The following is a 23,258-nucleotide window of genomic DNA, read 5'->3' as shown; positions in this document are numbered from 1 at the left end:
AAGATATTTTTCAACGGACTGCAGTAGGATCAGAGCCTGCCCTCTTTGCCATCCTCGTGGGCAGCCTCAAAGGTGGGTGTGAGCTCCCCGGCCCCACTCCTCACTTTATGTGTGTCTGAGGCTGGAGTGGTGATGCAGGAGGAGGGGCGAGGAGAAAGGCTGGTCTCCACTAATTGTGTAGACATCAAGACCCCATGGACCCAGATCTGTGGGGTGGCCACGTTTTCCCCACCTGCTCCCAGGCCCACAGTGGAGCCCACACCTTCAGTCACGCATCCCCCACCCTGGCGAGTCCCCAGCAAGGGAAGGGACCCCCCCCACAGCTGTCTTTCCCCACGACATGATTGGTCTATTCCCTTTAGGACAGCTCTGCCCTGTGCCTCCCTACTGCCTCCACACCTTTATTCAGAATGCTCCCCATTTTCCTGAAAGTTCCCCTCCTCAAGTCCTGCCCATTCTTGACAACCCAGAAAAAGTCCTACCTCCAAAGCCAAAGTCCACATAGCTCAGGGGTGACGCCATAGGGTCCCCAGTCCCTCTATCTCCCAAAGGGATTTGGCTATTGGTCCCCTTCTGCCCTGCACCGTGTGGCCAGCCCCTCATGGAACCAGAATACCCGACCCCCCCAAGTCCCATGAATGCAGTCATTTACCAGTAGTTGGGGCAGTTTTCCCCCAAGTACCCCGCCCCCCAAGGAGGACTGTTTCTCAGGGACAAGTTTATTACAGGGAGCACACTAACCTCTTTCATAATATCTAAAGGCACAGCAATAGCAAAAATACCAGGCTCTCAAGTGTGGCCAGCTCTGTGTGGGGCCTGGCTGGAGCTATGACGTTGCTGCCCGGCAGGAGCCCGTGGCTTCCTCCTGGGCTGCCTGGCAGGAGGCACAAGCCCCCCCACCCCCAGAGGAGAGGGGGAAGCTGGAGGAGAGGGGAGGCTCTGTGTCTGGTTCCGTGGCAGTGACTCCAAGGCTGAGGTGGGGCTGAGCCGGCTCATGAGGCTGCACTGGGCTGACTCACCCATCCCCGTGAGGAGAAGGTTCCGTGAGCAGAGGTCGGTGGCAGAGCCAGCACGGAGAGGGGACTGGAGGTGGCCGCCCCAGTTCTACTGACGCCCTAGACCAAGGGCCTAAACCTCAGATTTCTTCCACCAGAGCCCTCGCCAGCTTCTCAAGACCAAGGGACCCTACCAGAGTCCTCCTGAGGGTTAGGTCGGAGCTCAGGCTGGGGACAGACCTGCACCCGACCACAGCGCCCCCTGGCGTCTAGGGCTGGCGACCGATGATGAGCCCGGGGACACAGCGACAGAGGCCAGGGAGGCTGGGAGGATGCTGGGGAAGCTGGGAGGGAGTGGGCTGGGAGGAGGGGGAGCACTTCAGCCCTGACAAGGACACAGCGGCTTCCCCACTCTCAGGGCTGGGCTCCATTGACCTAGGCCCCTGACAGGGCCCTCTTCCGGAAGGCCTGCAGGGCAGGATTGTGCAGAAGCGTGTAGGCCAGCCCCCAGCGGGCCCTGCCTTGGCGGGCCCTGGGCCCTGCTCCCCTGGCCATGGGGTCCTTGGTTTGCAGCAGCTGCATCCCTGAGAGAGAGAGACTTTCTGTGAGTCACTCAGCAAACACCAGGCCACGCCCCATGAGCAGTCTGAAAATCCCAGGGGTAGGGCTGGGGAGGCTGGGGAGCCTGGGCCCCCAGGGGCCTGCTCACTGAGCAGGAGGTGGAGAGACGTGTGGGCTGTAGAGGGGTGTTTGTGAAGGCGCAAGATGTTGTCCTGCAGGTAGGGACAGAAGGAGGGGACAGCTCTGTGGAGAGGGCTGGAGGAAGGGCTGGGACAGCCAGCTCGGTGCCCCCCTCCCTGCCGCACACTTCCCTGGCAGTGAGGAAGGGGTAAGACCTCTCATTCCGTGTGTGAGAAGGCGGGGTGTGTGCTCACTTGTGGAATGGGGAGAGGGAGACAGAGCATGTACGTGTGTATCGTGGACAAAAATTACCCTGAGAAGGACCAGGAAACTTCTTACTTCCTTTCTCCCACAGGTGGTGGAGGGAGAGGGGAAGTAAGCATTTTCCTGGCCCTCACTCCACAGTAGGTCGGACAGCATCCTATGCGCTGGGAAGAGGTGCGCCTCCTCCCTCAGAGAAGAGGGTGGTCTACATTCCTGCCCTCCCCCGGGGGAAGGTGCACCTTCTTCTTCCTGCCCCTGTCTGAGGCCATCCTGGGGGGCCCGGGGAAGCCGAGGCCGCTGGGTCTGCAGAAGCAGGGCACAGAAAGCCGTGGTGGCCGGGTGCGACTGGCTGGCCTCGGTCTTCAGGAAGCCGCAGTATGTGTGATAGCCTGGGGGGGGGGGAAGGGGGTGGAGGACAGCAGTGCTGGGGGGAGGAGGGCCTGCCCCACCGGCCGCTAGCACATGCACAGGGGTGCCCCCGGCACCAGAGCAGGCGGCACATGCAAGACACATGGGCCTGCTGCCCATGCCTGCCCTGTGTGATCACAGACGGGCTCCGGGGCACAGTCCCACTTGGCCAAGGTCAGGGCCAGACCCTCCCTCGCACTTTGTACAGCCCAAGCCGTTGTGGCTCCCAGCCCCTGCCCAGCGACCTTACCGGGGTCGAGAGTGGCTGCCCGAGGTGGCAGCAGGCTGAGATCCATCTGGCCGAGGTGGACAGCATTGTAGACAGCAGAGAGAAGCACGCGCCAGGCAGCCACCATGGCGCCCACCAGCACGTTGATGAGAAAGAGAAAGAAGGTGACTGCGTAGAGAACTCGCCTAGGGGGGAGGATAGGAAAGGCTGAGGCTGGACCCCTCCCCCTGCCACACGCAGACCCCCTTCAAGTCACGGTCAGACCTGGATGAGCACAGCTGCTGTGTGTTTATCGACTACCTACCATTTGTCAAGTGCACCTTCTAAGCACCCTGCCCTGTGCTGGGCCTGCTCTCTCAAGCCAGCTTCCCTGAACCACCCTGGGACATGGGTGTGGTGCTCCCTCTATAGTAGGGAAACCAGGGCCCAGAGAGATCAGGTGGCTTAGCTAAGGCCATCCAGCTAGTCAGCAGCAGAACTGGGGCTTATGGTCTGGATCTTTCTGTCTACCACCTCCCTCCTCTAGGTCCCTTGGCCACTGACTCTGAGTCCCTCCTGGCACTGAGGTCCTCCCACCGCCCTTCCACCTAATATGGAAATAATGTTTCTATTAACCTCCTTCCTGCAAAGGGGGAGGCACATGGTTTTGGGGGGCACAGATGATCCAGAAGAAAGCAGGGCTGACACCCAAAGCAGGAAAGGCTCGTAGAGTATTTCTGGCACTGTGACAAGTGAAGAGAGAGATTCTGGAGTAAGCTGGGCCACTGTTCCCTTTCGGTTTGGGTAAGGCAAACTCTCCCACTTCTCACTGGGCTTCCCAAGAGAGAAAAGGGACAGATGACAGCGGAGGGAGAAGGACACAAGAAAGACACCAAAGGAAGAGGCTGAAGTCCTAAGGGGACCACAAACCCAGGATCCTCACCGGTTAGTAAGCTCTGGGTATCCATGGTGAGTCTCCAGGAAGACCCAGTGGGCTGCCATTTTCTGTAAGACCACAGCCAGGGCCAAGGTTAGCCAGAAGGGCCTGCAGGTGGGGCGGGGAGGTTGTCACTATTAGTAGCTCTCTGGAAGTGGTCCCAGAGCCCTCAGCTCCTTGCCTCTCTCACCACGAGGACTCCAGGGATCGGAGAAGCAAGAGGTTCCTGCCTTGGAGCACAGGCATGATCACCAGGAAGGCAAGGGTCGTGGTCCCCAGGAAAAAGATGATCTGCTGCACCAAGAGTCCTGCAGGTTGAGAAGGCACAGAGGGATGGACATCAAGCTCCACGGGACCCAGCCGCCCCTGGCACTCAGGAACCCAAGGGCTTAGGGATGATGCAAACCTGGTAGAGATCCCTGCTCTGCCACTGCCCAGCTGTGCCAGCTGGAGCAAGTTACTCCACCTCCCCAAACTCCCATTCTTCCTCTACCTCAGGACAATCCCATATAGGCTTTTTGGGACGATCCCCAATTCTGGGGCCAGTTTCTGTCTACAGCAACTCTTTGAAAACAAAGTGCTCTGTAAATGTGATTCCCCCCCAATTGTCCCTGAATCCTTGGAGACAAGATTGCATTTTAAATTAATGTTTGCCTTCCTACTGGCCAGAGGCTGGCACACAGTTATCACCAGAAAGCCATCTATTGAAACAACTGGCTAGTTGTTTACATGGTGTAATGCGTACAAAAGAGCTTGGGAGGTATAAAATCTACCAAGGTGAAGAATTACAACTTTTTGGGCTGGTCATTCCTCTTCTCCTTTATCATTCTTCTCCTCCTCGCCCAGGGAGTGAGGACTGAAGGAACCATCAGGAAGGGGAACCTGACCCCAGCCCCCTCCCATTTCAGAAGGCTTTATTCACTGTACCACCCCTGGGAAGGCTCAGAAACTTGGAGGTAGGAGGGGTTGTGGAAATTAATCTAACCTAACTCCCTCAGGGCAGGACCCTCTTTGCAGCCCCAACAATGACCACAGAACCCTGCTTGCATACCTCCGGTGACAGAGATCTCACTAACTTAAAGGCAGCCCATTGGGGTATAACGCTCTCTTATAGAAGCAGGAATATGCCTCCTTGAACTTTCCACCTTGCAACCCTGGGTCCACCCTCTGTGTAAATGGCTGGTGGCCCTTAGGGGCTGTCCTCATTGGAGGGGTATCCTTTCCCCGGGGGCTTCTGCATCTACCCCTCCTCCCTGAACCTGAGCAAGCCTCCTGAAGGCAGAGAAGGCAAGGTGGGTCCCTCTTCTTACTCCCACTCCAGAGTTTGCCCCAGCACAGGTGGACACCCAGGGGCAGTCAAGACCTGCTGAGTGCTCTCTCCTCCCCAACTGGGGCCAGTTTCTGGGGCCAGCTGAAGCCAGGTGGGGTGGCAAGGGGGGCTCACCAAGGCAGGTAAAGGCAGTCTGGTAGGCGCTGAAGCTCATCCAACAGAATATGGCCTGGCGGGAGAGGTGGGGACCCTGGGGCAGGGGGCCCAGGTCCAGGGCAGCCCCTCGGTGCAGAGCTTGCAGGTTGGCCCTGGTTGGGGAATTGGGGGTGGGTGGGGAGGAAGGCAGAGATCTCAGGGACCACACATACTCCCCAGGTTCCTCCTCTGGTGGAACCCCCTGTCTGCTCACAATATGTGGCCATGGATAGGAAAGCCAAGGGCTGTGGGAGCCCTGCAGAGGTTACTAACCCAGCCTGGGAAGTCAGGTAGGGCTTCCTGGAGGAGGTGGTATCTGTGTAGCATCTTAAGGGATGAATAAGAGGAAGTTTCAGAGCAAACAAGGGGCAAGGCCGAGATCAAGGGAGACAAGTTCAGGCAGAAGGCTCTGACCTGAGCCAAGTCAGGAAAGCGAGGAAACAACAGTAGGAATGGAAAGGACTCGCAGATTGGCCACCAGAGCAGGAAGCAAGGTTCTAGGCAGGCAGAGGCCTGGGGGCCTGAGTGCCAGCCAAAGTAGGACCAACCCTGTGGGAAGAGATCCCTGCGCAAAAGCCCTGAGGCCTGCCCTAACATTGCCCCCTTCCCACGCACCCTGCTCACAGCTAGAATCTTCTCTCCCTCTTCACCTGCAACTCAGCTCTGTCTCATTCCCCATGGAAGGGCAAACGAGGCTGTTTGGCCTTCAGTGGCCCATCACAGCCCTTTCAATGCCCCAGCCCCAGCCGGGTCACCTCCGCAGCCACCCTGGCGTGTGGCAGCCTCGCCCCTCCCCTCGCTGCTGCTCCTTACACGGTCCCTCCCACCCATAGCACCCTCCCCCACCCTCAGCTCTTGCCTCTTCTTCCGATCCCAGGTGGAGGGCTGGCTTTCCAGGCTGCCTTCCCCATTGAATCAGTCCACGCAGGTAGTCCCTTCTCAGAGGTCCAAGTCCACACCCCCGCCCTGGTCAGCCGAGCCCTGTATCACTCCCACCAGACAGGAAGGCCCCACCTTCTCCACCCACCACAGGGCCACTGTGGGCCGGGGGCCAGGGCGGGGGGCACAGGGACAACCTGGGCCCGCAGTGACTCTCCCTCTGTCCAGCCCCAGGCCTGGCCCCCGTAGGCCTCCTGGCTCCGGGCCCCCGCACTCTCCTCCACACCTGCAACGGGCATCAGACCCTGCCACTGACCTGTGCGTCACCAGCGAGCGGATCAGCATGAGGGAGGTGAGTGAGCACGACAGGACCAAGGCCAAGATGTAGCAAACTGGAGGGGGGAGAGGGAGCAAAGTGGGAGGTGGGAGCCCCTGAACTAGCCCCCAGGGCGGGTGCCCAGGTGGGAGTTACCCCTGCCACCTCCCCCTGCCTGCCTCGTTCTCAGCTGCCGTATAACTCAACCATCTCAACCCTGCCCTCCTGCCCAGTGACATGGTGGCCGGGACAGGGAGAGGACAACTCTGAGATCTGCAGACCTGGTCTCCTCCCTTGTCTTGCTGCTCCCATGGCTGTGTGATCCCCAGAGAGAGACGCCATCCAACCTGGCAACCGCCTCTGTCTCCTCAGCTTCCTGGCCATATGGCCTTCAGGGGACCCCTTGGTTTTCCAGCCTTGGCTTGCTCATGCGGGCTGCCCATCCCCCAGCATGACATGGGCCATAAAACCCCATGGGCTGTGAGTGCACACCAGTGTGCCCTGTGTCCATGAGAAGGAGGGAGGTGACCGCTGCTACCCATCTCCTCTGGCTGGGCCCCTCCTGCCCAACTCCCCCCTGCCTCCATCCCCCCGGCCATGCCCACACTTAAGAGTTTGCTCACAATGTACAGGGAGTTGTGAGCAGCCGAGTTCTGCCCAGCGGGGATTTGAGGCTGCAGCTCGCCCGCCCTCCATCCACACCCTGCCTCAGTCCATACGCTTACAGCAACCTCATCAGAGAAGAGGCACTAGGCCCACCAGGAAGCCGAGGCTCAGCAAGAGAGCCTGACCCGCCAGTCACACGCTGGCAAGTGAAGGGCTGAGACCTGTGACTATTTCCAAACCGACCCAGACTCAGCCCCGGGTACCTGCCCCCTGAACTCATCGGTCATGCCAGGGGAGTGTTGCCGGGGCTGGCGTCCCATGCAGAGACTCAGGAGCGGGTGCAAACCCACATGGAGTCCCACAGAGCCTCGGTGCCAGAGAGAGGGGTCTCGGCGCTGGCAGCACAGCAGGGACACCCGGAGCTGTGAAAACCCCTCGTGGCCCCGGGGGCATCCTAGGCCAATTCAATCAGATTTTCTGGGTGTAGAACCCAGTCCCTGGCTTTGTAGTTTTGTGTGCAGCCTTAGGATTAAAGGCCATTGTTGGGGGAGGGTGCTTTCCAAAGGGGGATCCTTCATGATTCATTTCAATCAGCAATTGACTGAAATCAACCAACCCACCGGCACCTCTGGAGCGCCTGCTACAGCGGTTCTCAAAGCTAGGCTTGCATGGGAATCACCAGGCCGGCTTGTTCCATCATAGGGACGGGGCCCCACCCTCGGCATTTCCGGAGTCCAGCGCAGCTCGAGCCTCTGGATTTTAAAGAAGTTACCAGGCCCTTCTCAGGTGCAGCCAGGGTCGAGAACAATGCTACAGAAGAGAGCACTGGATGTGTGCAGCTCTGCTCAGCCCCACCTGCGCCTTGGAAGCCCCCTCAGCGCCGGGAGGAAGGTGTTCTGGTCATTTCCTGCCAGGCGAGGAGCCCGCCTGCTGAGCCTGCACAGGTGAGTGAACCGGTTAACACGGCATGGAGGGAGAGCAAGCCCCCTCGGGCCAGCCAGGCTTTTGATCTTCATCCATCTACCTCCTGCTCCTCTCTCCCTAATTGGTTCCAAACTTGGGTCTCTCCAAGTTTATGGTACCCATAAAATCTTCCTGCTCTTTGCTTCCTCTGGAACCCTGCTTGGTAGACAGATCTGCCTTCCCACAGGGGATGGAGGGCCTCAGGGACAAGGCTGCCTTTGCAACTTCGACACCTGTTTTGCGGTAGAGAGACTGAAGTCCAGACAAGTGAGTGACTTGCCCAAGATCACACAGTTTATAAGTGATGGAGCAGGAGTTTTCATCTAGTTCTAACCTAGTCTGCCCTCTGTGAGTGATGCCAGGCTTGTGGTCCAGGTGCCCAGTGGGCAGCCTCAAACAGGCTCTCGGAGTTCAGAAAACATTACTCCTTAAGCCAAGGACTCACCAAGGGCCCCTGGGCCCACACGTAATCTCAATTCCAACCCTGGTTTGCTGAGCAGCTTTGGGCATAGCTCTAACCCTCCTGGGCTTCAGTTGTCCTCATCTGTGGACTAGGAGAGTAGACACTGCTCTGTTTGGCCCCCCTAAACTGAGAAGATCTGAAGCAGAGGCCTTGAGGCTTGGAAACTAGCCTGCAGTGTTAAATGTCGGGGTGGGGGATAGAAGCAAAGCCCAGTATCCCAGACAGGTCGTTTCCTGCCTCTAAGCCTCCATTTCCTGTTCTGGAAGATGAGGACTGATGAGGCCAACCTAATAGGGCTGCTGTGAGCAGGGAGCCGACCCTGGATGCGGGCTGAGGTGGGCCATGTGTGCTCCTGCCTGTGGTCCGTCTTGTGGCCAACTTCAAGAAATCTCCAGGAGGCTCCCAAGTCAGCAGAGGCCGCCGGCCCCAGGATTCCTGACCACCAGGCTTTGTCTGAAGGTGGTAGAGAGAGCCCCAGCAAGGTGTCAGGAGGCCGTGTTCCTCCCTTTGCTCCACTCTGCCTGGCTGTATGACCCCAAGCCAATCCTTCCCCATGTGTCAGGTGTGGACACTTCTCAGCCTCTTCCACAGGGGCCATTGGGAGGGCCTGGGAGGTGGTGTAGGCTTAGCCAGACTAAGGGCTGAAAGAGGCATCAGACCCCAGAAAGGAAGGCTGGTATGGTCCCCTGCCCGGGGGCAGAGGGCTCATTGTCAAGGGAGGGAAGGAGAATGGAGATGACCCAGGAGGACAGGGATTGGGAAAGAGGAAGCATCACCACACTCAATCCCACCCACCGGCCATGGTAATTAGCTCAGAATCTGGCCCAGTGTCCCACATCACTGCTTCCTTCCTCCTTCTCTCCCCTCAGCAAGATTCAAGGGGCCGTCCCCTCAGCTCTCGAGGCCTTACCAGGAGAGCTGAGCAAAGACACTGGAGCTGGGGGTGGGAGACACCACATGAGCTTGGGGCTGCTCAGATGAATCCTTCAGGTCTCAGAGACCCGGAACCAGAAGCCACAACCACCCCAGTTTGGAAGGGAGGCAGCTGAGACCCAGAGAGAAAGGAAGGGACCTGCCCATGTCCAGGACGCATGTCCCTGGAAGGCTGGTCCCCACTGGGCACCTTCCAGGACTCCCGGGAGGCCTCACCTTCCAGAGCCCACAGGTGATGCTTCACGAGCCCCACCACCTCCTGCCTGTCCTCTGAGAGCACGAGCCCGAAGCCGGCCAGTAGGTAGGAGACGTCCGTGGTGATCCCCGCCCTCACCTTCTGGATGGTGGGTACCACGCCCACCAGCAGCAGCAGGACCACCTGGAAGAGCCCCACAAGGAAGTGCCAGGGCCTGGCTGTGCTCACGCAGGGCCCACATCCCAAATAAAGTGTTTCCTCAGCTCACAGGGAGACTTCAGGGCAGAAACTCTGGCCCCACACGGGCCGCACCCCCATGCCCTGCACCCATCAGTGTTCTTGGCCCCGAAGCTGTGTCTCACCAGCACGTTGCCTAACAGTCCTAACAGACCACAGCTGTGCTTCCAAACGGCACCGCTCTCTCTCTACCCCTCTGCCTACCTATCAGTCCTGTCTTTATTGAAGCTGCGGAATATAAAATTTCCAAATTCCCACATAGGCAAAAGCCAAGTATCCTATAGATGATCTCAGGCATTGAAGCTAGACGGACCTGGGCTCATATCTTGGCTACCTTGAGACCTTAGCTGGAAGAACTTGGCCGAGTCAAAGTCATCTCTCTGAGCCTCAGTTTCCCCTATGTGCAAAGTGGAGAAAAATCACACCCACCTCCCAGGATTTGGGCTTTCCGGTTTTCTGGGGGTGGCAATGGAGGGGAGGATTTCTCAAACACATATTATTTACAAACTACCCAAATCTGCCTAAATCTTCCCAAACTGCTCAGAGAGGAAAGCAATTCTATTTCTTCTATTTCACAGCTGAGCTAGTAGGTTCAGAGATGTTGAGTAACTTGCCCAGGGTCACACAGGAGGTAAATAACGGAGCAAGGGTTTAGACCCAGGCTTGGCAGTTGGGGGCCGGGGTCCAGAGACAAATGGCACGACAGGGGCAGGACCTACCTGGTAGATGGCTGTCCCTGTCAAGGTGGCTGAAAGCACCAGCTTCAGAGGGAGTCGGAATCCTGCAGTCCCCAGAAGGAGGGATGTGTAAGCCCCAGCATCCCCTGCCCCCAGGCCCGGGGGCCTCTTCCCTCCCAAAGGGCCCAGGTAAAGGGCTAGGTCTTGCAGGCCCCCAGACCACCAAAGCCAGTCCAGGGGCTTCCCTTTGCCCCCAGCTGGGGCTGTTCTTCCCGACCAGGGTCTGGGGGTCGGGAGCTGGACTTCTGCAGCAGTTGTTCCATGCAAGGCATGGCTGAGGTCGCCTGCCATTCTTCACCTCAGCTCCCCACTCCATACCTCGCTGTGGAGTATAGATGTAGTTTCTGTAACAGATCCAGGCCCAGGATCGGAAGCCCTGCTTGGAGGTGTGGGAGCTGCAGAAAGACAGAGGCAGCCAGGTGCCCTCAGGAGAAACCCCAGTCCTGAGCCCGAGCCCCAGCATTTGGTTTCTTACTCACTGTGCCCCACCTGCTGCCTGGGGCCAGCTCCCCAAACTAGCCTGCCAGCCAGCCCTGCCCACTGGCCCAGAGGGGGTGCCTGGGACCTCACGTGCTTCGCAGCTTCTTCCGGCAAAGGAGGACCCTCAGATATTCCTCACAGTAGCGGCTTGGCAGCCCCTGTGGAGACAGACGGACGAGCAGATGAGACCTGCATGGAACCATCCAGGGGACCCTGGCTCAGAGTGCCACCGTGGGCACACGGGGCTTGAGAAGAACCTCTTGGCTGTGGTGGGGTTCAGAGAAGGGCCAGCCTGTGGGGATGAGGTCCATGCCCCCCCAAAAGCTGCCCTTTCTCCTCCACAACTAGGAGACAAACCATTCTCCTAAGAACACTCCACACTGAGCGGTTCGTCCTAAAGGCTATCTCCAACTCTCTCCTGCTTTACTCAGTCCCGTCTACTCACTGCTTCCCCCACCCCCCCGGCCTCTGCTAACTGAGACTGGGGCAAAAGGGAGCCTAGGTCCCATGCACACATCCCCGAGCAGGACAGAGGACGGGGTCGTTCCAGGTCACACACCCCAGGCCTCTCCTGCTACTCGGGGGAGATCACAAGCGCGACGGGATTTGTCTAAACCACATCACAAGGGTGATGGGATTTGTCTAAACCACCTTCCATGGGGTGTCTGGGTGGCTCAGTTGTTAAGCATCTGTCTTCAGCTTAGGTCATGATCCCAGCGTCCTGGGATCGAGCCCCGCATCTGGCTACTTGCTCAGCAGGGAGTCTGCTTCTCCCTCTCCCACTCCCCCTGCTTGTGTTCCCTCTCTCACTGTCTCTCTGTCAAATAAATAAATAAAATCTAAAAAACAAACAAAAAAAACCTCAAACACACATTCCAGGCCATTAGCCGCCAGCCAAGTGGAGAGGCCCATGGTAAGATGGAGTGAGCCCCTGCCCCCATTGGTTGGAGAACACAAGCCTATCACTTGTTGTCATGGCAACCCAACACACACACACACACACACACACACACACACACACACACCCCACCCAGGGTAGGTGTGGGTCAGCTCAAAGCTTGACTGGGACCTCTGAGGCTTAAACCTCTCTGCTGCAGGGCTGAAGAGGATTTTATCTCCCAGGACTTCTCAGGAGGACAGGCATGTTTGGAGGGAGAGGTGAGGCATCGAAGATCTCTGGAGGAGGAGGAGGAAGAGGGCCCCAGCAGGGAGAGATGTGACGGGTACTCTGGGTACCCTAGGGGAGCCGCCCCTCTTCTGAGCCAGCTGTAAAAGTGAGGGGACATCGGGCTCCCCCGGAGGAGTGTGACCGTCAGGAGGGCAGCTGCGACTGTCCTTGAGGTCCCTACTGCTCCCCAACCCAGAGTTGGTGGGCCTGTGGAGGACCCAGGGCGGCCGCTGGACTACCTGAGCTGGCAGGCCTCTCTCTCCCCATCTCCTTCCCTCCTCAGGGTCCTCTTTGACTTCCCTGCCAGCCCCTCTCCCGAGCTCCAGACCTGCAGTCTAGCTGCCCACCCCAGCCCCACGCCCGGGTGTCAGTCCCCATGCACCTGCTCACACCCAGCACTCATCCCTCAGCAGCTGCCCCCTGCCCCCGGGAGCTTGCTGCTCTGTCCTCTCTGCCACCCTGCAAGCTTGCCTTCACCTTCCCCGACTGAAGAGTGACCGAGCCCCTTGGCATCTGTGTCCTTAGCCTCTCCTGAGGCTGTCCCCCTCCCTTTGAGGGTCTCTGTGGGGTGGTTTTCTTCTTCTTTCTCTCCCACTGAGAAGAGTACTTGACCCTGTCTCCGCCCACACCCGTGGCCTTGGGCGGGGCCCCGGCTGCACTTCTCACGTGGCACAGTGACCAGTGACCGGACTACCTGTTGCTGCCCGCTTCTCCCCAGCCCCTGGGAGCCGCTGGGGGTCAAACACAGGTCTGCAGCTGAGTCCGCAGTCCCTCGCTCAGGGCCTGACACTTGGTGGCACTTAGAAGGCTTCTTAGTAAGATCGCCTTGTCTTGTAAGAATTCTCTCTCACTACGATTTACCCACCGATCCATCTAAAACTTCTGAAATAGCTGCTGAGTATCTACCATGCACCAAGACCTGCCCAGTGCTACAAATTACACGTGCACAAAACAGACACAATCCGTCTCTGCCCCTTTACTCTCCCTCCCTACACCTGCAAGGCCTTCTCCTTATTCTCTTCCTGCTCCATATCCTCCCTGTCCCTCAGGACCCCTACTGAAGTCTACCTCCTCCAGGAAGCCCCTCAGCCTGCCTCAGTTCTCCCTGCCCACCCCTTTATATGACTTTATCCAACCATACCCAGCTCAGAACTGATTCATAATGCGACTGTACCCCGGGAGCTTCCTGGAGCTCGTGGGCATCTGCAGAGCTCCTTGGAGGCACAAGTCTCCTGGCCTATCTCATTTCTCCGACTGGAGCCTCTATGTTTCGGAAGCAGAGCTCAGACTGCCCTGTCCTCTGATCCATGCCTCCTCTGTTGACTCCCCACCGTGCCTGCTGCTGGGTACCCCCAGGGATCCCGGGTGCCGGCCAAGGGCCTGGTCCAAAGTTCGGTCCAGGAGGGAGGACTAACCCATCACTTGGTGACTCAGCAAATATCTTCTGAGCACCTGGGCCCACACACGGGGACCCAACAGCGGTGCAGGGGTTCAGGGTGTCCTGAGTGCTAATAGGAGCCCAGCCCAGCCCTGCCCCTTTACCTCAGAGCCTGCTCCTGCCATGTTCTGGAAACTTCTTGCCAGCTGCACCGGGTACCAAAGGCTCAGGAATCCGAGGCCCAGAAGCAGAGGCAAGGAAGCCAGCAGGGAGTAGTACTTGTAGATCTAGACAGATAGACAGAGCCCCCAGACATACCTACCTTCTACCTTCCTCCTCCAACAGAAGACCAGGATCCATTTCCCTTTCCACTTCACTCCCACCCGGCTGACGGAGGTCTTCTCATGCCCGCCCCCACCCGAGTTACTCAGCACAAACACTCCCACTCCCCTTCTGAGGCCCTGTGGACGTGCTCCCCCTCTCCTGGGCTCCTGGACTCCCACAGCCCTTAGAGGAACTTATGTAATTCCCTCCTCCCTGCCCCAGGGGGCTGCCGTGGAACCTGAGACCAGGGATACCCATTTGCTATGTTCCTTTGTTCCTGGGCTTTGGGCACAGGCCCCTGAAAACTAGACAAAGGCCTAATTTTGACTGGGTACAGTTGCGACCTGGGCATCAGGGAAGTCCAAGCCCTACCCGCTGGCACTGAGTCCTTCCTAGGGCTGGGCCCCTTCTGCGTTCACTCAGTTATTTGTTAATTCAATCTGTTTTTACTGACAGCTCAGTATGTGCCCAGTTCTGGATGGTGAAAAAGACCAACCCAGTCCCCCTTCTCAGAAAAACCAACAAATCCTCATCTCTACCCTGGAGAAAAGGTGTTATCCACTCCATTTACAGGGAGGGAAACTGAGTCTCAGAATGGTGACACGGTTTCCTCAAAGCACTTAGCATCACCTGGCACCATTCGCTTTATTTATGTATTTTTTGTATCTGCCCTTCTAGAATGGCCGCTCTTGGGACACTAGGGACTTCATCTGTCCTGTTCACAGCTATATTCCACTGCTGGGATGTGTCCCTGGTACAGACTATGCACTTCAAATATGTTTGTGGAAGGAAGGGAGGGAGGGAGGAAGAAGATGGTTCAAACTCAGGTTGTCTGGCCTGAGGCCTATGCCTCCACCCTTCAGGCACCCCCAGCCAGCAGCCAGTGAGGTTCTAGAATTCTCTTTTCAGCCCTCCAAGACCATCCCCCAACTCAGGGCTTGCCTTCCTTCACTCCAGCCTGGCCAAAGGAAGGCTGGGGAATCAACAATGGAGGGATTTCAGGCTCCCTCTTCCTCCCCCTCTGCCCTTTCCCCCTCCCCGCCCCCTCCCAGGCTGGAAGCTCCTGCGGGCAGTCCCAGCGCCCTTGTCCCCTGCTCTTGCCACAGAGGGCCTGTGTTCACAGGAGTGGAAATCGGTGCACAGAAGGCAGAGGAGAAGTCTAGCATGTAAATAAGAAGACAGGAGCCGCACTGGTTTACGCAGGTCCTTCATGCCCCTCTGCTTCAGGCTGTCGTGAGTCAGCGGTTACCTTGGGTGTCTGAGGACACTCTGCCCTTTGCCAGATCTGGACCCCGAAGTGAGCCCAGGACAGCATGCTGCCGAGCAGGTGTGCGGCTCCGTGCCCTACTGTGGCACAGGCGGCCAGAGGATAGTAGAGGGCAGGGTAATAGAGCAGGGCGAGGATCTTCCAAGGCCCTGGAAGGCAAGATGGGCCGAGGGAGACACGTGGTGGAGAGGCAGGCCCCTCTCCCGCCTCCCACTTCTGAGCCCCGCATTCAAATTCAGGTTCTGACAGTCACCAGCATTGGCGATCTCCAGCAAGTTACCTCTTGGAGTCTCCGTTTTTCCATCTGTAAAATGGAAATAATAGCCGTATATTACCCAAGACAAAACGAGAAAGTAGATGTACAGTGCTTAGCACAGTACTTAGTCAGTTGTCAACAGACTAAGCTACGACTTCCTTATTGCTCCTTCCCCTGACCCCAGCAGCCTCCAGCATGAAATGAGCTGCCATCTACACTGAGCAGAGTCACTGTGAGCACGGGCTGATCTCAAGAGGTCATGTTGAGGACAGTGGCCCCTCTTGGTGGCAGCTGTCCTTGTGCGGTCACTTCCTCAAGTCCAGCCCGATTGTCCAGAACCCCTCCTACTTCCTTCCCACCCTCCTTCATTCTCGGAGGCCTGCACTGTTCTGGGCAGGGGTTGGCACAAGAACAGAGAAGGTGGGGAGGGCAGTAGTGACCCAGCAGCTGGGACCAACGAAGGGCCGGTTTCGTGCACTGTGGCTGGGAGGTCCGCAGGACAGCATCTTCTCAGCAGTGGCTCAAGATGGGGATGGGAGCTCCCTGACTCACTACAGAAGAGCCCGCCCCATGCTACGGACGCCCACTCAGCCCATCCCACCAATCCAGCCCCAGGGCCTCAGCTGTGCTGGGTACCTTGGCTGGGGGGTGAAGCCAAGGTCAGGAAGGGCAGCGGGTCCTCTGCAGGGAGCAGCAAACACAAGGAGCTGAAGAGGACCACGAAGACAGCCGCAGGCACTGTCCAGGTCGTGTCCCCCGCCAGGAAATCCACGGGGCTGGTGCAGAGACAGGGACAGGATAGGAGGAAGCCGCTTGGGCCCTGCACCCCCATCCCCCCATGCCACGTTCCATACATCAGGGGGGTAGAGATGGAAACTTTCCAGATGGAAACTGGAGGCCCCATCATCCATTCATTCCACATGTATCAGTGGGGGGCCTCCTGTGCACCAAGCCCTGGGCCCTGTGGCCAAGTGACTCAAGAACTACCCTGTCCCCCACCCCCATACACAGGCACACAGCGGGAACAAGCCCAAGCGGCTCCCTCCGCCCACCCTGGAAGCTCCAGGAAACAGCTGCCTCCACACAAATCAGTCTGTCTGGGCTGGCAAACCTTCAGAGAGCTCGGAGAGTCACAACATCCTTAGGCAACAGCCCCCACCCTGGCCTGGGTGTGGCCTGGGGCAGAGGGCACACAGAGGGCACAGCTGTCCCAGGCATCAGCCCTCTGGCCTCAGGGCAAGCCACTCAGACCCTCTGCTTCTGTCCAGCTTGACCTCATGCCCTGAGGCCAACCGCCTCCTTCTCCATCCTGCTTCCTTCTCCCCACTAGGCAAGGCAAACTCTTACCTGGGCCCACCAGTGATAGATACCCAGGTGAGTTCTCCACCAAACCATCATGGCAGGACTCACCTTGGTGTGTGGCCTGGGCTTGAGGGTCAAGGCTGTCTACACTGGGGCTCCAACTGCCACCTCCCCCAACCCTTTGGTCTCTCCCATATGAGCCTGCCCAGTTCCACCTCAAGGTCATCCCTGTCCCGGGCTCTGGGGTTGTAGGACTGAAGGAGACAGGGAAAGAAAGTCCCAGCCAAGGGACTGGGCTGGGATCTGTCCCTCATAATCTACCATTAAGCATCAGGCTCTGGGTGAGGCCCTCAAGGGAAACAAGGGTCAAGATGGCATGCGGTGGCCATCGCCTGTCCAGACCATGGGCCACCGCAGGAAATGCATCCAGGAGTCAGGCCCTGTTGGGCTGGTGTCTCCTTGGGTCTGGGACAGGAGAAGGTGGGCCTGAGTGGGGCCCTCCCCTTCCCTCTGGGGCTCCTGCCTAAACCTGGAGGTCCAGGTCAGGGTAGTGAAAGCCCCCAGGCCGAAAGCCATAGAGGGTGTCACTGAGGCCAGAGCAGACTTCTAGGTACCTAACGAACCCCCACCGTCCCAGAGTGGCCCTGTCAGCTGGGCCACCCAAGTGGGGGCGCCCAGGCCTTGGCACCAACTGGAACAGTCCAGATCTGCCGAGCCCGCAGCAGGGCCGGGGCCGGCGCACCCTCGTGAGCACAGCCAGCAGCAGCAGCACCAGGAGCTGAAAGGAGAGCACAGAGCAGGCCATGGGTGCCCAGGCCTTCCCCGAGGGGCTGAGACTGAGGGCTTGGCCTCCATGCCCAGGACACCCCTACCCTCCAGGGCACAATCATGGGGCATACTGGGGACTGGCCAAGAGAACGGTGACAAAGAGAGGTTGGACTTTGGCCTGCATCCTGGTTTGGGTCCCCACCCTGGGAGAACTCCCAGAGCTGGGGCTCCTGGGGTCCCCCTTGGCCAGCCCCAGCAGGGAACACAAGCCCTCCCCCACCCCCACCCCACCGCCCCACCCAGTCTGGCAATGGGTGGTGAACAGGTCGTCCTCGGGGTAGACTCACCGACAGCACAGCCAGGCAGGTGTGGAGGAGCCCCGACAGCACACTGGGATGGCAGGCGGGCACCACTCTGCAGAGCAAGGCAAGGCTGGGTCAGGCCTGTATTGGGACACCCCTGGGTGTGCAGCCCCTTTGGGCTTCCAGGCTGCTGACCCTGGGGCTCCACCCACCACCTCCCTCAGCCTCTGATCTCTCTGCAAGCTGGCCCAGCTCAGCCTTCTCAGGCTCATTCCAGGGTTGCAGGCCCCTCATGTTGCACCAGCCTCAGACCAAGCTCTGAGGTTACAGGGTTGAAGGAGACAGGGCCTCCCACGGGAAGCATGGGAGAAACAGAGCAGGCCAGCTCAACCCCAATCTGGGCCCCTCTTCTTTCTCACCCATTCTTCTCGGCCTTCAAGGCCACTTCATCCCCCTTCCTCCAGGAAGCCTCTGACTGCTTCAGGCCTCCCAGACCTTTCCTTCTCAGAATTGTGGCTGAGCCTCTCATCTGGGTGGAGCAATCAAGGGTTTGGTCCTAGGCTTTGCCTTGTGGCATTTGATTTGAGTTTAAAAGATGGCTGGCATCTTTTAGGGAGCTCCGGGTAGAGGGAGGAACATGAGGACGGGAAGCAACGGGGAGCAGATGGTACGGGGAGGCCAGGCAAGGCTTTCCATTTGCCTGCAGTCTCTAGGGTTGTGGGCAGGCCGGGAGCAGGTCACAGCCGGCATGGGAGGCACTAGGGAGCCATGGAGGATGTTGGAACAGGCCGGTGTTCTGAATTTGGGGAGATTTCTGTGGCCCACTTTGAATAATAACAACAGCAGTAACTAGCACTCACTAAGAATTGACTATGTGCTCTTTGTTCCATGTGTTAATTCGGGTATTACTGGCCAGGTCAGTGTTACTATTATACCCCTTGGGTAGATAAGGAGACCAAAGCTCAGAGAAGCTAAGTATCTTGCCTAAGTCACACAGGTAGGAAAACAGCAGAGTAAGGATTCAAACTGAGGTCCTCTAGCTGCAGCACCCACATCTGACCTGGAGGGGAGAGGTAAGAAGTATGGAAGGAAGTTTTGAGTTGAACCATATGAAAGCGTCATTTCTACACGTCAAAAACAGTTGAAAATCCGCATTGTCAAGGAGTTGAGCATCAGCAGCGACTAGGGAAGGGAGACAACAGGCTGCCCCTCAGAGATGTGTAGGAGGAAGAAGGTACATGCCTGAGACGGAAGAGCAGGGGGGAGGGTGGTTTCCAGAATGATCGCAGACTTCTAGGCCTTATTCCAAGAGGAGAAGTGAGGACTAGAATCACAGGCAGCCCAGGAAGTGAGGCTTGGTCTTAGACACTCAAAGACAGAGGCCGGACTGCAGAGTGGTGAGGACACTGAGATAAGGAGCAAGACAGCTGTTTCCAGAAGTCAGTCTCTGAGCGGGAGCCTACAAAGGGCCCTCAGAGGGGAAGGCAGAGCCCTGATACCCATGCCCCTACCCCTCACCCCACAGCAGAAGGGCCTGCAGATCACCCTGGTGTTGGCCTCCTGCCAGGAGGGCAGGCCAGGAGGGAAGCCTCCAATTCCCCAGGCAGCCCTTTGAAGTGGTGGGAAGGTAAGTGTCATCCTGGACAGCTGCCACAGGCATTCATGTCCCCAGGCTCTGGCTGAGAAAGTTAGTATTAGTGGTAATTGGATAACATGTGGGCAGATGTCAGGCTGGGTACATGACCCGGTCGGAGGTGGGGGAGCTCCAGGGGGCTCCAGGGGTAGGAAAGGGCCAGCTGGGCTGCCATGGATCAGTCCCGTGCCCACAGAAGACCCCGGAGGACACATCCCACCCCGTCAGACTCACTCCCCTCGCAATCTTTTCAACCAGGACTTTCCACCAGGAGGGCACCTGGACAAGTGTGACCAGGAGACTGAGTTCGGCCAGCCACTGTCACCAGCGCCCACCAGCCCGAACCCCAGCCTGCGGGGGCACCCTGAGGTACAGAGGGGGCCCACCATCAGGAGCTCCTCGAAGCCTTGGTGCACCATCTCCCTGGGTGTCTGACTCACTCAGGGAGAAGTGGGCCCAAGTTCATCTCCTTGGGATTCCCCTTGAGCTTCCACTTTTGGGAGTGGAGTTTGGGGGACAAGCAGCACCACTGGGATTATAGTAAGTTGAGTCAAAAACAAACTTTATTTTTCCCTGCGGTAGGAGAAGGCGGCTACAGGTCCCAGATGCCTCACACATCAGAGCCAGTACTCCCCATCACCCAGGCCCTGCTAGGTACCCCACTTCATTCTGAGGCCAGAGCTGAAGAGCCTGGCCCCAGCCAACGCCTGGGCCCTGAGGCTCTCAAGGACACAGCAGCAGCTTCAGTCTTACCCCAGATCAGGAGCCCTATCCTCTTGGCTTCCGGGGCCCCTCCCCATTCTGCTGCTTCTCCCACTCCAAAAATGTGCAGCACGGACAAGAGGAGCCCGAAGGCTGTCCAGATCAGCCAGGGACGGGCGAGGGAAACACCCCTGCTGACACAGAGCTACTGACCAGGTGGCCAGCGCCCTGAGTCCTCCCAGCCTGAGGCCTAGATGAGGCCTCTGTCCCTGCCGGGTGACTCAAGACGGACCAGGCTGCAGCCCCAGCCCCCTGGGAGGCACGCCAGCCTTTCTCCTTCTCTAGTTTCGGTTGTTGATGGAAAGCAGGTGTGTGCACATCTGGCTCAGCCAACCCCCCCTTCCCCAGCCTCACCTTTCCAGTTCCCCAAACCCTCAGACAGAGCAGGGAGGTGGGGGATGGGGCGAGGGCCAGGAACAATAAGGGGAGAACTGGGCTCTGGGGCCCACACAGACCAAGCGTCCTTGGCAGCCTGTGGGGTTCAGGGAGGCCCAGCCCCTCTGCCAGGGGGCTGCCCAGACTAAACAAAGATAGGGCCTGGCAAAGGGAGCCGCATGTCCTCTGGCCACACAGGACTGGGCTGAGGCTGCCTCCCTCCCCTGGGCTTGCCTGAGCACTCCTGCTAAAGAGAAAGGCCCTCCTAATCTTCATGGAGACTCAGAGCCCGCCAAAGGCATGGGGGCGCCATCTTTCCTCAAGGACCCTCCCCCCAGGCTTTCTTCCTCAGGCCTCACCCTGCCCTGGGCTGGGCAGAGCCTGACAGCTGGCAAACAAGGCACCCCGAATGGTCACCCTAGGGACAAGCAACCCCTTGAAGGCAGGCGGAGCTTCCCTCATCCACTCAGCCAGCACTCTGCCTCCCAGCCACAGGCCAAAGCCGCTAGATCTGAATTTGCAAGGAGAAGGCCCCGGAGGTTGTATTTTTAACAAACCACACAGGTGCTTTTTAAGCGACAGCCTGGCCCAGGACCTTGCCCAGGGGGCTTCCCCGTCCCCCCATCAGAAACCTCTGCCACACCCGACTCTGTAGGCAGACAGACTTACCCCTCTGGCTGGAGCTCCTGGTCCCCCTGGGGCTCGTCGATGTACCAGTTGGAGTAGTCATCTGTGACCCCGGAGGAGGTCTGGTTCCCCACGGCCTGGGACGACATTCTCTGGCCTTTCTCCTCTGCCCCCCCTCCCCTGGACAAGTGGGGAAAAACCACTACAGATGTGAAAAGAGGCTTAGGGAGAAAAAAAAAAGGAAGAAAGAAACCAAACAAAGAAGCGTTTCTTTTTAATCCTGAAGGATACTTTCTTGCTTTTAGCTCTCTGGGAAAAGCCCGTCTGGGAGAGAGGGCTTGGGCCGGCTAGCACGGGAAAAGGGGAAGGGCTTCTCGAGTCCCTTCCCGTCCCTTCCCGCCCCGTCTTGCCTGCTCCTGCAGGAGATAGTTATCCCCTTGGGATGAGTGTGCCCCTCGGGGTCCTCGGGCTCTTGCTGGAACGCCCGACTGTTAGTCTGACCACCAGCCTCTGTGCAAAGGACCATTTTCAAAGAAAGTTTGTCCAATCCAAGCTGCCCGCATAGACACCCCCCTTCCTTCCCCCTCCCCAAAGCCACCCAAACGACCCACAGACACACACTCAAGGAAGGGCAGGGAGGAAGGAGCTACAGAGATGAAAGGGTGGGCGGGCAGCAGGCGGGCCCAACCCAGCTGGACCCTCCCAGCTGGGCTCCAGGTCCCTCCTGCCCTCAGGGGTCAGCCCCATCCCCCTCTTTGTTTGACTCCCCGCTCAGACCACCTCCCCACCCCCACCCCCACCCCCCAGCCTTAGCCTGCCCCTTCTGGCTCCTTTGGCCCTCAGTGATGGGATCACTTCATGGCCCTGACAAAGTGTCCCTCCCAGGTAGGAGGCCCCGGCTCCACCGGTGGCTGGAGCCCCGGAGGGATGTGTCCAGGAGGGTCCCAGGCACCTGGCCCAGCTCACATACCTGCCTCCTGCGCTTCCCCAAAGCACCTACACCTCCAGCCTCTGCATCTGCAGGGTCCTACGCACACATAGTCCAGCATGCAGCAACCCAAGGAGACAGCTGGGGCTGGACCAGGGGTGGAGGCGGGGAGGGGGAGCCTGTCCACTCCTTCCCCTGGGTTTCCATGAAGGAGGCAACATGTGTCTCACTGGTAAAACCTTCTAGTTTCTCCAACTTGATTTCACAAGGAGATAACTCACCCTCTTGAGGCAGAGATTAGGCCTTTAAACACAAACCAGACCCGCGGGTAAGCAAGAAGAACCCCTCCTGCCTCGGGCTCCTCCCACACTGTGGGGTGAGGGTGAGGAAGGCTGGGCCCAGGCAGAGCTGGGGCTTCCTCCTTCCTCTCCATCCCCCCCCCCCAGAAGCTGTACCTCTGGCTGGCTCCCCTCCCCCTACTTGCCCCAGAAGGGAGACAAGAGGCAGATAAAGACAGTAAGCTGTTCTCAGGCCCCTGTCCCCAGGCGGGGGTCAGGCCCCTAAACTTTTGAAGGTCCCTGTCTTTCCAGTTGCCCTGGGAGGGCCCTGGGCCCTGGCCCTCCCCAGCTAAGGCACTCATTCCACAAGGTTTTTTTTGTTTTTTTTTCTAAAGGCATTCATCCATTTATTCTTCTAGCATAAATTCATTGAACAACTACTAAGTGCAGACATTATTCTGGGCCCTGGGATGTGAAAGTTGACATTTCCAGGGGGACACAGAAAAGTAGGTAAATAACCACCAGCCTGAGCCTTCCTGTCTACAAAGGGAAGGCACAGAATGCCTGAGTTATACCACAGGAAGCTGAATTTGGTCAGAAAAAAATGGGGGATTCCCGAAAAGAGAAACCTGATTCATGGAGATCTGAGAACAAGGAAAAGTCAGCTATGCAGAGGGTGTGTGGAAAGGGAAGCGTGTTCCTGGAAGAGGGAACAGCCCCCTGAGGGGGTGTGGGCTCAGCAGAGACAGAGTTTAAAATCCTAAAATCTTCCCATTCAGACCTAGTAGCCAGGCCCATGAAGCCTTCTAGGACTAGGGCCTGAGTGCTCTATTGGCCTTGGCTACTCCCCCCTCCTTTCCCAATGACCCCCTTCCGGGAAGTGGGCTCAGACCACCCCTCCCCCACCCCACAGAGTTGTCCACGGCAGACTCAGAACTGAGCCTAAACTTTCTTTTTTTTTTTTTTTTTTTTTTTTTTTTTTAAAGATTTTATTTATTTATTTGACAGACAGATCACAAGTAGGCAGAGAGGCAGGCAGAGAGAGAAGGGAGGAAGCAGGCTCCCTGCTGAGCAGAGAGCCCGATGCGGGGCTCGATCCCAGGACGCTGGGATCATGACCTG

General features: G+C 58.2%; 1 protein-coding gene across 1 annotated transcript; it reads right to left on the bottom strand.

Moving 5' to 3' along the window:
* Nucleotides 1-659: 659 nt before the first annotated feature.
* On the bottom strand, nt 660-21,079 carry STRA6 (signaling receptor and transporter of retinol STRA6; the record flags this gene model as incomplete). Its single annotated transcript, XM_080809664.1, has 18 exons — nt 660-1,579; nt 2,180-2,329; nt 2,599-2,762; nt 3,500-3,601; nt 3,684-3,801; nt 4,938-5,071; nt 6,154-6,229; nt 9,335-9,497; nt 10,271-10,332; nt 10,607-10,683; nt 10,859-10,926; nt 13,479-13,601; nt 14,888-15,054; nt 15,159-15,209; nt 15,798-15,937; nt 17,093-17,241; nt 17,579-17,645; nt 20,973-21,079. 18 exons carry the CDS (start codon nt 21,077-21,079, stop codon nt 1,431-1,433), a joined length of 2,067 nt encoding a protein of 688 aa, XP_080665790.1. The 3' UTR covers nt 660-1,430.
* Nucleotides 21,080-23,258: the final 2,179 nt, after the last annotated feature.

This window comes from Martes martes (genome assembly GCF_963455335.1).
Source record: "Martes martes genome assembly, chromosome: 7".
In the NCBI taxonomy this organism is placed as follows: Eukaryota; Metazoa; Chordata; class Mammalia; order Carnivora; family Mustelidae; genus Martes; species Martes martes.
The sequence above is the reverse complement of the archived record's forward strand: the minus strand, read 5'-3'. Positions and strand labels throughout refer to the sequence as shown.